The sequence below is a fragment of the Eleutherodactylus coqui genome, chromosome 13 (assembly GCF_035609145.1).
Source record: "Eleutherodactylus coqui strain aEleCoq1 chromosome 13, aEleCoq1.hap1, whole genome shotgun sequence".
Classification (NCBI taxonomy): Eukaryota; Metazoa; Chordata; class Amphibia; order Anura; family Eleutherodactylidae; genus Eleutherodactylus; species Eleutherodactylus coqui.
Window position 1 is genome coordinate 105,047,729 of NC_089849.1, and position 14,621 is coordinate 105,062,349.

The following is a 14,621-nucleotide window of genomic DNA, read 5'->3' on the forward strand; positions in this document are numbered from 1 at the left end:
TGACTTGACCATTCCAAAACATACTTTTTTTTTTTAATTCTAAATTTTATTGCGCAAGAAAGGATTCTTTCAATGTCACAATGGTAAATAATGATGCAAAGCCTCATCAAAAGATAACGTAGCTAATAACAATTTATAAATTACATTAAAAAAACCATAAACGTAACAAGAGAATGCACAACGTTTTTATAACTGTTGTTTAGTTGATTTACTTGTGTGCTTTGCGTCAGTCTGGTTGCTTCACCCACCTTCTCTTCAGCTAGGGGTCATGGACGGCTGCCCTGACATTCTCCTGTAAAATGTCCTCATACATCTTAGAAGTCGTTGTTTCACTCCTTAATGTGGATCCACACAGAATTGTGTACGAAATTCCATACGCAGACTTTGTCCATTGACCGGGCTGTATCATAGCACAATACAAGTCAGAAATTTGCATCTTAGTCTTGGATTTCTGACGGGGTTTTTCGAGTCGGAAGCTGCGTTTGATTTCATCATGTGAACATAACCTATATCTTTCTGATGGGGAGTGACAGTACTTTCTCTGGTGGAGAAAACGGGCAAGAGCTCATTTCCTGAGGACTTCTTGGATACAGCTGAGTTCTAGCCAGAAAGTGTTGTGATTTGATCTCCGATACTCTCCTTGTGTTGAACACATTTACTAGTCAACACTTTGTGCTCAGCAGCCTATAAAATACCTGACATGTGCCCAAAGGGGAAAACCTCTGAGAAAAAATAGGAGTCCCTATAAGCACTCATTAGTGGCACATAAACTATAAAAGAATTTGCTTTTGGGATTCAGGCCATCTGGTAGCTGAAACCTCACTATGCCGAGAACCTCTAAGAAGCTGCAAAGGGGAGCGAAGAGTTGAATAGTTACTGAATAGAGATGAGCGAGCACCAAAATGCTCGGGTGCTCGTTACTCGAGTCGAACTTTCAGTGATGCTCGAGAGTTCGTTTCGAGTAACGAACCCCATTGAAGTCAATGGGTGACTCGAGCATTTTTGTATATCGCCGATGCTCGCTAAGGTTTTCATTTGTGAAAATCTGCAAAACACAAGAAAGTGATAGAAACGATCGTTCTCCTCTGCCACAGCTGTAACAGCTGTGGCAGAGAAGAACGATGTTAGCCCATTGAATTCAATGGAGCCGTCAATACAGCCGACTCCATTGAAAGCAATGGGCTGCCGGCGATCGCGGGATGAATTGTCGGAAAGGGGTTAAATATATAAGCCCTTCCCTGCAATTCATCTAGAAATGTGTAAAAATAAAAAATATATATATACTTACCTTGTCCCGGCAGAACGATGTTAGCCCATTGAATTCAATGGAGCCGTCAATACAGCCGACTCCATTGAAAGCAATGGGCTGCCGGCGATCGCGGGATGAATTGTCGGGAAAGGGTTAAATATATAAGCCCTTCCCTGCAATTCATCCAGAAATGTGTAAAAATAAAAAATATATATATACTCACCTGGTGCCGGCAGACGGAGTTCAGCGCGGCAGGCTGCAGTTCTCCTGAACTGCTCTGAACAGCTGTGAGTAGTATTCAGCAGCCGGGGATTTAAAATCCCCGCCTGCTGAATAAGATGCCTCTGATTGGTCACAGCCTGACCAATCAGAGGCCAGCCCTCACTCACACCCATTCATGAATTCATGAATGGGTGAGTGAGGGCTGCCTCTGATTGGCTCAGGGGCAGGAGAGCTGCCCCTGAGCCAATCAGAGGCAGCCCTCACTCACCCATTCATGAATTCATGAATGGGTGTGAGTGAGGGCTGGCCTCTGATTGGTCAGGCTGTGACCAATCAGAGGCATCTTATTCATCCCCGGCTGCTGAATACTACTCAGAGCTGTTCAGAGCAGTTCAGGAGAACTGCAGCCTGCCACGCTGAACTCCGTCTGCCGGCACCAGGTGAGTATATATATATTTTTTATTTTTACACATTTCTGGATGAATTGCAGGGAAGGGCTTATATATTTAACCCTTTCCCGACAATTCATCCCGCGATCGCTGGCAGCCCATTGCTTTCAATGGAGTCGGCTGTATTGCGGCTCCATTGAATTCAATGGGCTAACATCGTTCTGCCGGGACAAGGTAAGTATATATATATTTTTTATTTTTACACATTTCTAGATGAATTGCAGGGAAGGGCTTATATATTTAAGTCCTTCCCGACAATTCATCCCGCGTACGCAGGCAGCCCATTGCTTTCAATGGAGTCGGCTGTATTGCCGGCTCCATTGAATTCAATGGTCAGTGCTCGTTTAATCGAGACGAGTATCGCGTGGTGCTCGTCTCGAGTAACGAGCATCTCGAGCACCCTAATACTCGAACGAGCATCAAGCTCGGACGAGTATGCTCGCTCATCTCTATTACTGAACCATTTCTCAAACAAGTCACAGATCAGTTGTTAGTAGATATGTACATGCTGAACAATGTTATGTACAACGTTTACTGTCCAGCTGGACCAAGTATAGAGAAATATGGGGCTGTTAGGTCAGGATTTTCAGGTAATAATGGAAAGGGTGACGTCAGCAGAAGTATATCTGCTATAAAACAGCAGCTGATGTGGCAACAACCCTTCAAGAGGTAAGTTGCAAAGCTAACTTAGAGGCAAAAAATTAATGACCTGAAGAGTTACCTTGGAAGATAAAATCTATGACTAAAAAGCCTTCCAGAGAGTTCGTCCCGATGCCATTGTGGAAAAGTGGCAGAAAGTGGTTTTTTTTTTCTTTTTCCGAAGTCTCATTTCCGTCATCATATGCTATAGAAAGTGTACATCGTCTGACTGCGTAGAAGTCAATGGGAGTTATGCAAGTGGCGTACCATAGTGAGCGACGTGGTTTCTGCACTGCCTCAGTTATGGAAACTGTGTAGCTCTCGTTCTCTTCTATGCGAGTTGCCCAAACACAGAAGTTCACTCAACTGTTTGTGTTGTCCCAGTCACCTTGTACAGCCAGGTCAGGGGCAGTGAAGTCCACCTCTGGCAGCCGCACCTATCGGATATTTGACATATCGTCGGATATGGCAAAAGTCTAAGATGGGAACACCCCTAGTGATGTGAAGAGCCATGACTTGGGTCCTGTTGAACCGTAGTCTGGTTGATCTGCAACATGGACATTTCTCACAGTGTTCATACTGTTCTCTGGTTTTGTTTAAAGATTTATTCAGGTGCCGAACCAGTCGACCTATTCCTTAATACCCTATAGTACTCTGCGGTGGTTTGAAGGCCTGTGTGTTTTTTGTTTTTTTTGCATGACGAGTGTATGCGTGTATTACATAGTACATCTACACAGCTCTGGCGTATCATATATATATATATATATATACTACATATCACATGCAAGACATCCCCTATGCATACACTATAAATGTACGCATCACATTGAGCGCACATATAAGATACATACAACATGCATGTGCAAGGCCGTATTTATAATAAGGCACTCGTGGAATGACAGAAAGGAGGTGGAGGGGGGGGGGATGACACATAATAATTATTTAACCCCTTCCCGCTCCAGGACGTACATTTACGTCCTGGAGCATCGAGGTATGTATGCAGAGAGGTTACGGGCGTCAGCTGTTTGTTACAGCTGACACCCGCGGGCAATAGCCGCGATCGCAGCTATTAACCCTTTAAATGCCGGTTTCAATCCTGACAGCGGCATTTAAATCCCCCGAACAATGTGCGGGGGTCCTGCACCCCCCCCCCCCCCCCCCCCGCGCGATGAGATCGGGGGAGCCGTGCAGGTGTCATGGCAGCCCATGGGGTGGCTTGATTGACTGCCTGTCAAATGGCAGTATGCTATAGCATTACGTCATACTGTAGGAGCGATCAAAGCATCGCTGGTTGTAGTCCCCCAGGGTGACTTTAAAGTAAAGTTTAAAAAAAATCAATAAAGTTTTATTAATTGTTTTAAAGAAAAATAAAAAAATTATAAAAATTTGAATCCCCCCCCCCCCCCCTTTGCCATATCGATTTTTTTAAAAATTTTTTTTTATTAAAAAAATCTAAATCATGAAATAAAAATACATGTTTGGTATCGCCGCGTCCGTTAAAGTCCGTAAAAAAAAAATTTGTTAATAACACGGTTTCCAATAACCCTTAATAAGGGTGGATTCAGAAGAGTGTGTTTATGTGTGCACAAAACCATGCATCTATTAGAACCATTGGTTCCCAATGGGGTGTTCACATGTCTGTGTTTTACAGGCGTGCAAAAGCACATTCTTGTAAAAGATAGGACATGCGTGCACCAAAGGTCTGTGGAGCATGTAAATATTCCCCGTGGCGAGTCTCTTTGTCACTGAACACTGTGACAGCCTTGGGGACTCCCCACGGGGAGTAAAGAATCCCCTGCCACAGCTGTGACAGAGGATCGCGATGTCCTCCAACTGCTTTCAATGAGACCGGCACTTCTGCAGTCCCATTGAAAGCCATGGGCTGCTGGCAAGCCCTGCAGGGATTTCCAGGGAAGGGCTTTAAATATAAGCCCTTCCCTTAAAAATCATCCCTAGAATGTGTTTTAAAAAAATAAAAAAAATTATATTATGTATACACTACCTCTCCTCAGCTGCCGGGACTCGGGCACATCCAGCCTGTCTTCTCCCTGCACTGCTCTGACTCTGTTTCAGAAGGCAGGGATTTAAAATCCCCACCTGCTGAAAGTGCTGTATCTGATTGGCTGAGGGCTCACCCAGTCACAGTCAGCACTTAGCCATTCATTGAGTGTAGCCTGTGATTGGTCACTGTAAAGGTTGCCGGCATCCTATTGCGTTCCATGGTGCCGCCAGCAGCAGCCTCGGCCCCATTGATAAGAATGCTGCACGGACCTGCATTCACATGTTCGTGCACACGCTTGTGTGAATGCACGCTAAAGCAGTTATCAATGGTTAACCGTTCAATGCAGAAAAGTGTGTTTTGTTTTTTTTTGTTTACCCTTTTATTTTTTAAGTCAGAGCGTGAGATGTTACATTAACAGTCACAGCAGCCATGGTGGTCTGAAGATGGCATGAAATTATTATTTTTTCTTAATAATATATAATTTTATAAAGAAAAAAATGTCATGCAATCTTCAGACCACCATGGCTGCTGTGACTGTTAATGTAACATCTCACGCTCTGACTTAATAAAAATAAAATCAAGGGAAGAGGGGACAAAGACTTTCTGCATTACACGGTTAACCATTGAGAAATGTTTTTTGTTAAAAGATTATTGGAAACCGTTTTATTAACAAATGGTTTTTTTTTTTAAGCCAGAACACTTTAAACAATTATTATACATCATCATCTTTAGATAACAGGCTGCTCCCCTCCTTCCTGTCATTCCACGAGTGCCTTATTATAAATACGGCCTTGCAGATGCATATTGTATGTATCGTATATGTGCGTACATTCATAGTGTATGCATAAGGGATGTCCTGCATGTGATATGTAGTATATTACGCCAGAGCTGTGTAGATGTATGGTATACATGTATATTATGTGCACTATATGTCTGTGGCATGTATGATGTCTAGAAGTTTTAGGTGTGTATGATGTGTAGTTAGCCTGCAGTCCAAGTGAATATAATCCCCTTTCTTCTGTATTATCGTCAGGAGCGGCAGAGGATGTCTGATAAGCTAGAAGACACCAGTCTGCGGCTTAAAGATGAAATAGATCTGTACAAGAAAATGATGGACAAACTTCGACAAAATCGCCAAAAGTTCCAGCAGGAGCGGGAGGCCACACAGGAGGTGTGTCATGTCACCATAAGAGGCGCTGCTTCCACCTTGTGATTTGGGGCACTACATGATCTTATATGGTACAGGTCCTCCATGCCCTAATCCCTTCACTTCTCTTCCAGCTCATCGAGGACTTGCGCAGGGAACTGGAGCATCTGCAGATCTATCGCTTAGACAACGAGCGCTCTGGCCGAGGGCGAAGCTCGTCATCCGGACTCTACGAGTTTAATGCCAAAACCCGGGAATCGGAGCTGGAACAGGAAATTAGACGCCTCAAACAGGTAAGAAAAGTTCCTGCACACAGCTGTTATGATAAAGTTGAAGGATGAGGCTGCAGCTCCACGGACGGCTTTCTTTCTATTCCTTTTCCACTACTTGTGTTCTCCTATTCTCCAGGATAACCAGAAACTAAGGGACCAGAACGACGACCTCAACGGGCAGATCCTGAGCCTCAGCTTGTACGAAGCCAAGAACCTCTTCTCCACCCAAACCAAGGCTCAGTCTTTGGCCGCAGAGATCGACACAGCCTCCAAGGATGAGGTAGGAGCCCCACTCATGATGTAGACTAGGGTTTCCCAAATTTTTCAGCCTTAGGGCATCTCTGGGGAAATTGTAAAATTTTTTTTTTTCACCTCGGGACTCTACCAAAAATTATAGTAACATAGTATGTAAGGCCGAATGAAGACAATGTCCATCTAGTCCAGCCTGTCTATCCTACTGTGTTGATCCAGAGGAAGGCAAAAAAAACCAAGGCCAGAAGCCAATTAGCCCTTTTGGGGGAAAAATTCCTTCCCGACTCCCTAATGGCAATCAGACTGTTCCCTGGATCAACCCCTAATAGTTCCTACCTGCCTATATACCAGGATTGATACTTAACCTAATATTTATATCCTGTAATATCCTTCTTCTCCAGAAAGATATCAAGTCCCCTTTTAAACTCCTCTATGGATTTTGCCATCACCACTTCCTCCGGTAGAGAGTTCCACAGTCTAACTGCTCTTACAGTAAAGAATCCCCTTCTATGTTGGTGATGAAACCTACTTTCCTCTAATCGTAGCGGATGTCCTCTTGTTACCGTCGTGGTCCTGGGTGTAAACAGATCGCGGGAGAGATCCATGTGTTGTCCCCTCATGTACTTATACATGGTTATTTGGTCGCCTCTTAACCTTCTTTTTTTCTAGAGTAAATAGTCCCAATTTGGATAGCCTCTCTGGGTATTCCAGTCCCGTCATTCCATGTATTAGTTTAGTTGCCCTTCTTTGAACCCCTTCAAGCACTGTGACATCTTTCCTGAGCACCGGTGTCCAGAATTGTACGCAGTATTCCATGTGAGGCCTGACAAGTGCCTTATATAATGGAAGGATAACGTTCTCGTCCTTCGCCCCCATACCTCTTTTAATGCACCCCAAGACTTTATTTGCCTTTGCAGCAGCTGACTGGCATTGGTTACTCCAGTTTAGTCTATTATCCACTAATACCCCCAGATCCTTTTCCATATCACTTTTCCCTAGTGGTACCCCATTAAGTGAATATTTGTGACATCCGTTCCTCCTGCCCATGTGCATAGTCTTACATTTTTCAACATTGAACTTTATTTGCCATTTTCCTGCCCAAGCCCCCAGCTTATCCAGGTCTGTTTGTAGCCGCACATTGTCCTCCGTTGCATTAATTATATTGTATAATTTTGTGTCATCTGCAAATATTGATATTTTTCTGTGCAGCCCCTCTATCAGGTCATTGATAAATATGTTGAACAGAGTGGGGCCTAATACTGAACCCTGTGGCACCCCGCTAGCGACCGTGGTCCAACCAGAGTATGAGCCATTTATTACCACCCTCTGCTTTCTATCATTGAGCCAATTTTTTACCCACTTACACACGTTTTCGCTCAGTCCGAGCTGCCTCATTTTGTATATTAGCCTATTATGTGGCACGGTGTCAAACGCTTTAGAGAAGTCCAGATATACGAGATCAATAGATTCTCTTTGGTCCAGCTTAGAGCTTACTTCATCGTAGAAACTGATCAGATTTGTTTGACATGAGCGACCCTTCATGAATCTATGCTGGTGAGGAGTTATTCTCTTAATCTCCTTGAGGTACTCATCGATGGCGTCTCTCAGGATCCCCTCAAAAATTTTTCCCGTTACTGAAGTGAGACTTGCTGGCCTGTAGTTACCAGGCTCACTTTTGCTCCCTTTTTTGTAAATTGGAACCACGTTGGCAATGCACCAGTCCAATGGTACTACTCCGGTCTTGATAGTGTCTAGAAATATTAGGTATAGCGGCCTAGCTATCTCGTCACTTAGTTCCTTTAGTATCCTTGGGTGTAATCCATCTGGGCCCGGCGATTTATCAATTTTAGTTTTCTTTAGACGCTTCCGCACCTCCTCCTGCGTTAGGTATGAGATATTTTGTAAGGGGTTCGTTTTATTCCCCTGCATCTCGTGTGGCATTTCCTTTTCTTTGGTGAATACACTTGAGAAGAAACTGTTTAGTAGATTTGCTTTCCCTTCGTCATCATCAATGATTTCTCCTGCATTGTTTTTTAAAGGGCCAGCGCTCTCCCTGCAAATCCTTTTGCTGTTAATGTAGTTGAAAAATAGCTTCGGGTTGTTTCTGCTCTCTTTTGCGATCCGTCTTTCTGCCTCCTCCTTGGCAGTTTTGATCGTATCTTTGCATATTTTGTTTTTTTCCCTGTACGATTTTAGCGCTTCTTCGCTGCCTTGTTGCTTTAGTAGTTTGAACGCTTTCTTCTTTTCGTTTATTGCCCCTCGTACCGTCTTGTCGAGCCACATTGGTTTCCTTTTAGCTGAGTTTCTTTTATTTTTAAAGGGAATGAACTGCTCACATGAGGTGATTAGGATCCTTTTGAACTTTTCCCATTTGTCCTCCGTACTGATATTTTTGAGGATGTTGTCCCAATTAATGTTACCGATTAGTAGTTCTAAGCTCATCAAATTTTGCTTTACTAAAGTTTAGTTTCTTTGCCACTCCCTGATAAGGCTTCCTATTGATTGACAGCTGGAAGTTGATTATATTGTGGTCGCTGTTCCCCAAGTGCCCCTCAACCTGCACCCCTTTTATACGTTCCGGTTTGTTGGTTAGTACTAGGTCCAGAATGGCCCTCCCTCTTGTTGGTTCCTGCACAAGTTGGTTCAGGTAATTGTCTTTAATTACTCTCAAGAACTTATCACCCCTGTGAGATTTGCAGGTTTCGTTCTCCCATGTTATATCTGGGTAATTAAAGTCCCCCATGATAATTACTTCGTTCCGGTTTGACATCTCTTCTATCTGCCTTAGTAGTAAGTTTTAACTCATTTGTCGCTTCGTTTTCACTCACTGTCACAAAGCGACTAAAGAGCAACTTCTCACTTAGTGTAAAAGGCAGTCCTTTATCTTGGAACGACGGCCTGTTCACAGTGAATGGAGGCGGGTGGCTGGAAGAGATCTCTGTCGCGCTCCGCCTCCATTCGTTGAACGTCTTATGGCTCCTGTTTAAAAGCACACGAGCAATAGTCATTGGGGCGGCTGTTGGACAGTTGTCCAATGTGAAAGCACCCTAAAATGGAAAAAAGGAAGCCTACTTTTTATAGGGTGACACTTGAGCTTGCCATCCAGCGAGCTGGGTAGATGACAGACAGAGACAGGTCCACAGTTCAACCTGCAAGAAGAACAACATAAAGATGGACCTTGCGTTTTCCCAGCAGTAGCCATGTGTAGGACTCTTCCAACAATACACAGGTTTCAGATCCACTTCCCTATTGGCAATATCTGAGCCTCAGATCACCCCCTCCCTTACCCCTTTACCAAAGCGGCTGCTATGTCTGGGCCTCATTTATACTCTTCCCCCACCTATCGCCACTGCGTTATGGGCACTACTATACTTCTCCCTGGCACCTTCCTCTGCGTCGGCCCCTATTGGAGGATGAGTTTCTGCATGGTACTTGCACTCTTCTTCCACTTTTCGCATTCTCCTGTCCAGCACACGGAAAGGGAAGGGTGGCTGGTTCTTATTTTCCCTAACCCAAGTGCTATGGCACCCCTGACAGGTTCTCATGGCATATCTGGGTGCTGTGGCACTCCTGTAGGGAATCGCTGATGTAGACTGCACAATAGTGTCTCGAGGGCAATCGGCAATCTAGCAAGTAACGTGTTGGACAGCTTATCGGTCGTCTTCTGCTGAATGCGCAGGTCAATCAGTAGATTTCCCTCTGGATATAGGGTACTCTTAATGAAGAGGAAAAACTCCCCCTAAGCATTCAAGATAAGTAGTTCTTTTCGCACCAACACATATTTACCAACACGAAGTGTGTGCCGATACACTGTGTCTTTTTTGTATTGGTGCCAATAAGTAGCGCTTATTTTGGATGCTGGCAATTTTTTCCTTAATGTAATGTTTTTAGCTCTCTTCAGTCACATTGATGGTGGGAATAGTCGTTTATTCATTTTGTACCTATTTTGGGGCTTTAAGCACTCTTCTTTTTTTCTCTTTTAGTTGATGGAAGCCTTAAAGGAGCAGGAGGAGATTAATCTTCGCCTCCGCCAGTACATGGATAAGATTATCCTGGCCATCTTGGACCACAACCCGTCCATCCTGGAGATCAAACACTGACTGCTTTTTTGGCCCCTTACTAGAGACTGATTATTTTCTATAGTTGACCTCCTTGTAGTTGGGACTTTGCGTCCTCTGGATCTTCCTCCTGCTACGTTTTTATCTTGAAGACTCCTTAAGACTTGACACTGCTATGGCACAACTGGATTAAACTGGAAAACATGAGCGTTGCCCAGCGGGATTGGAGAGTGTTACAGGATCAGGGCTTGCTGGACATTACCCTCACTGCTGCTCTGGTCCTTCCACATGGGTGATGATAGGTCATGACTGATGTCCAGGTCTGCAGTTTCTGACGAAGTGCTGAAATAATACAAGACAACTATTGTTACAGGGAGTCTGTCGGCACTTCGGACTTTGGAAAAATGCTGGCAGCTGCAGAAAGGAAATCTGGAAAGGTTTTTTTTTTTTTTTTTAAACAGCAGTTTTCAGGCAGCGCTGGCTATAAGTGCCGGGCTACACCGGGGTCAGAGTGGAAGCCGCTGCTCCGCCCCCCTGTGTAGTGGCCGACGCTCCTAATTGCAGGTGCAGCTCCCATTGAAATCAGTGGGACCCAGCCGATAATTACAAGCAAAGCTCCCATTGATTTCAGTAAGGGCTGCTCTTGCAATTACAAGCACTGGCCACTACACAGGGGTCAGAGAAGTAGCTTCCACTCCGACCCTGTGCATCCCAACAGTGACATCCAGTGCTGCCTCAAACTCCTTTAAACTTTCTTTCTGTGTTTGGTCTTAGTCAATGTATGACTGATAAAATGAAGTTTTAATTTGCCACCACAAGTGCCCTCTAGGCGTTCCCTAAAACTGAAGTGACTTGGGTCTCTGCAGTAAGCGCTCCTCAACCTCTCCCAAACCATCCAGTATAGCTGTCCTTCGAGCAGATGGATGAGGGCACTTCTTATTGCAGCATACACCAGATTAAAGCTTCATTTTTCTCAGTCGTACTGCTAGGATCACCCACAATGGTATGTTCTAGACGGCTTTCCAGGTGTCTTATCAGCATTGTCCTCCATTTTGCAGGGTCAAAACTTCCGATGGACTTCCTGAAAGTACACATGACCGCAGCAACCAGTAGTCTGCGCTAAACCACACTGCAAATACTGAAGGAATTGTGTATTTAATGCAGATCCAAAAGGATTCCTTAGAAGACGTCTTGCACCTTCGGCTGAGTGGCTCCTTGAACCAAGACCCTACACAAGTCCGTCTGCCCTTACATGACCAGCGTTCTGAGATTACGGTCATGTCGCTGCTCATTAAAGGGGTAGGCACTGCAAGACATCCGCAACGCTCAGAATGATTCTCCTGTGGAAAATTGCGCTTGAAGTTGCAAATCTCATTCAATCCTTTGCTGCTCCTCATACAAAAAGTGATTGTATCACGCACTCAGCAATGACCAGACTTGTTCTTGGAGCCATAGTCCGTAACCTGCACATACCATTATGCGTTCACGGTAGTCTTATCCTAAATATTTATTAGACGTATAGGCTCCTTTTAAGTATCGTCTAATTGCCTACCCCCCCCCCCCCCCCGTGAGGTTATTATATAGAATATGGGGGTGCTGCGCTCTACCACAGACTTCCCAGAAGTCTCTGTACTGTATCACTAAACACTGATGTAACAGACTATATTCTTGGTACGAGATATGTGGGTCACCCGTATCGCTACTTCTAACACGCACTAATCCCACTAGATGCACTGTCCACCGTCGCTACTAAAGGGGACTCGCACCACACTGGATTCTCATGTACATAGGTAACCAATAGGGGGCAGTATGCTTCAGATACGGAATGTAAAGTGGATTTTACGTGAGCGATGTTGCTTTTCTGATGGCATCGTGCCTTTTAAGCCTACTCTGGCGACTCGGTGCCATCTCTGATTCACTGTAAATAGGTGTAAATACACGATTTGTACACTTTGTGCCATGTGAATAACTTCGGAGCAGCGTCACTGCATTCTTTTTAGCGGTCCAGTTTGATATCACATATGATGAGCTTCTATGTTGTATGATGTTGGGGCGCACACGGATTTCCCCACTTATTTTGTTACTGCTTTGTACAGATGTTTGTTTCCAGTACTTGGATGTGGACAGTAACTTATTTATTTTTTTAATTCATGATCTGAAGAAAATTGTGAAAAGAAAATGGGAATCTTAAAAGGAAAAAAACAATCGCGGCGCTCATATGATATGGCCGCCATGATGTGTAAGAGCCATGACTATGAATAAATAACATGATCACCACCCCAACTCCTCTTCTTGAGTGTCAATTAGGAAATAAGTCTTGTTTAAAATCTTAATGGGCAGCTTGAAAGCTGATACTTGCTGCCGGAATCTACCGAATACATCCCTTCTATTTTGGTGCTCATTGAGAAGCCATGACTGCTCTTCCCAAAATGAGTGGCTGAGTGGAGGGACCCTTTAAAAAAAAAGTCATTAAAGGGGTTTCCCCAGCAGCACGGGTTTTAAGTGCCAGGATACACTGGGTTCGGAGTGAAAGCGACTGCTCCGACCTCTGTGTAGTGGCCGATGCTTGTAATTGCAGACCTGAGGTCCGATTGATTTTAGAGAGCTGTGCCTGAAACTACGAGCGCTGGGGTCGGAGCAGTGGCTTCTGTTCCAACAATATGGCAGTCCCTATAGCTTCCACATTTCTTGTCACCCAGCTCTCCCATGCTTCCGAATGTTAAATGTGCCCAGTTCTGCAGTGATACATTGCCTATGTGCAATATGTCCTCTGTGTCCAGCTCTAGTTGTTACCCAGCAAAAAACGACTCCTCCAGGTCTATTTACTGCACATCCAATGCAGCTCTACAGTTCACACTGTATATTTCTAAATTGGGAGAAATAGATTTTGGTTAGTATGGACCATGCAGTGAGATTATCCCTTACATGTAGGGGACGGCCAGCCCTAACAGCAGCAATATAATGGACAGAGCTTGGATGGAGACTGTGTGACACTGACTATTGGAGGTTGGTTTCTCTAGCACAAAATAAGGCACATAGTAGAGCTCAAGTGTAATGGTACCCTTTTAAAGGAGTTGATCCAGTTGTATACTATTGCTGACCTATCAATAGTAAATCAGTGAGGGTCAACTACCCCGGCCCCCCTCTGATCAGCTGTTCGCCAGAGCGGTGCACTTTAGAAATGAGCTTGTTTCTGCAGAAAGCTCCGTTCCGTGGCCAGGATAGGCATTGCAGATAAAGTCCCCATTCACTTTTAAGAGAGCAGTGCCTGCAATACTAAACCTGGCCACTACAGTGGGAATGGAGCTGTTTTGCTTCTTGCAGAAATCAGCTCAGTGCACAAGTACACTGACGCAACAAACAGCTGTTGAGAGCAGATCCTAGGCAGTGGACCCCTGCAGATAGGCCGGCAATAGCTTAGAACTGGATAGATAGCCCCTTGAAGATGAAGAGGCGTCCATCTCCAGATAAACATGCAGATATGTATGGTCTAAGATTGGCGGTCTGTCACATAAAGGATTCTTGAAGGTTTCTGTCTGTGAACAGTAGCATTTAGGGAATTCCTAGATGTGGCAATTGCTGAAAAAGGCAACAGCAGTGTAGAACAATGAAACGTGTGGTCTGATTATGAAGACTGGAGGATGGAGGGTTCAGCCCTTCTATAGTGGAGGCCAATAATCCTGCATTACCCCCCCCCCCCCCCCATATCTCTGGTCATACACACGTAAGGCTTCTCAGAGAACTGTCTTCAAGGGGTATTCCGGGTTTTATCAACCTAACCTCTGGATACGCCATCAGTAGTTGATTGTTGGGGATCCACTGCTTGGGATTCCCGTCCATCAGCTGATCGTCCAGCCTGCTGCCATGCACTAGCACTGGACGTCGTCATTGGTGAACACTAGAGAAGGTGAAGGCGCCGGTTTCACTCCCATTGGAAGCAATGGGAGTACAGCTCTTTTATTGCACTTTGTGCTCCTCTTATGGTCAGCATCGTCTCACTGCAGGTCAATTGTCACACTAATTTAGTGTGAATTTTTCTACAGCATACGGATGAGTTTTTGAAAATCACGTCTACATTGTTACTGCAAAGGTACGGATTGTCAGTATGGAAAATCTTCCCCATTCTGTGAACATGGCCTAAAGGATGTTCCAGCTCTTCATGAACCAGATGCTCTGTACTCATAGGGTATCTCATGGACAGTACAGTTGTTCTGATGGATATGATCATGGACTCTATGGTTGGACTGTGGGGTATATGACCGGCCTTTCATGGGCACTGTATGGAATATGACCAGTGAAGAGCTCTTCATGGACCCTATGGACTACATTCT

General features: G+C 44.6%; 1 protein-coding gene across 2 annotated transcripts in view; it reads left to right on the forward strand.

The window, feature by feature from the left end:
* The window catches only part of RAB11FIP4 (RAB11 family interacting protein 4), an 80,459-nt gene extending 67,892 nt beyond the window's left edge, over positions 1 to 12,567 (forward strand). For both annotated transcript variants that reach the window (XM_066587948.1, XM_066587949.1), the window contains 5 exons: positions 5,595 to 5,732; positions 5,843 to 6,001; positions 6,117 to 6,260; positions 10,216 to 10,727; positions 11,349 to 12,567. In XM_066587948.1, the coding sequence (XP_066444045.1) occupies positions 5,595 to 5,732; positions 5,843 to 6,001; positions 6,117 to 6,260; positions 10,216 to 10,332 (558 nt within the window). In that variant the 3' untranslated portion in view covers positions 10,333 to 10,727; positions 11,349 to 12,567. The remainder of the gene's footprint in view (positions 1 to 5,594; positions 5,733 to 5,842; positions 6,002 to 6,116; positions 6,261 to 10,215; positions 10,728 to 11,348) is intronic.
* The last annotated feature ends 2,054 nt before the right edge of the window (positions 12,568 to 14,621 follow it).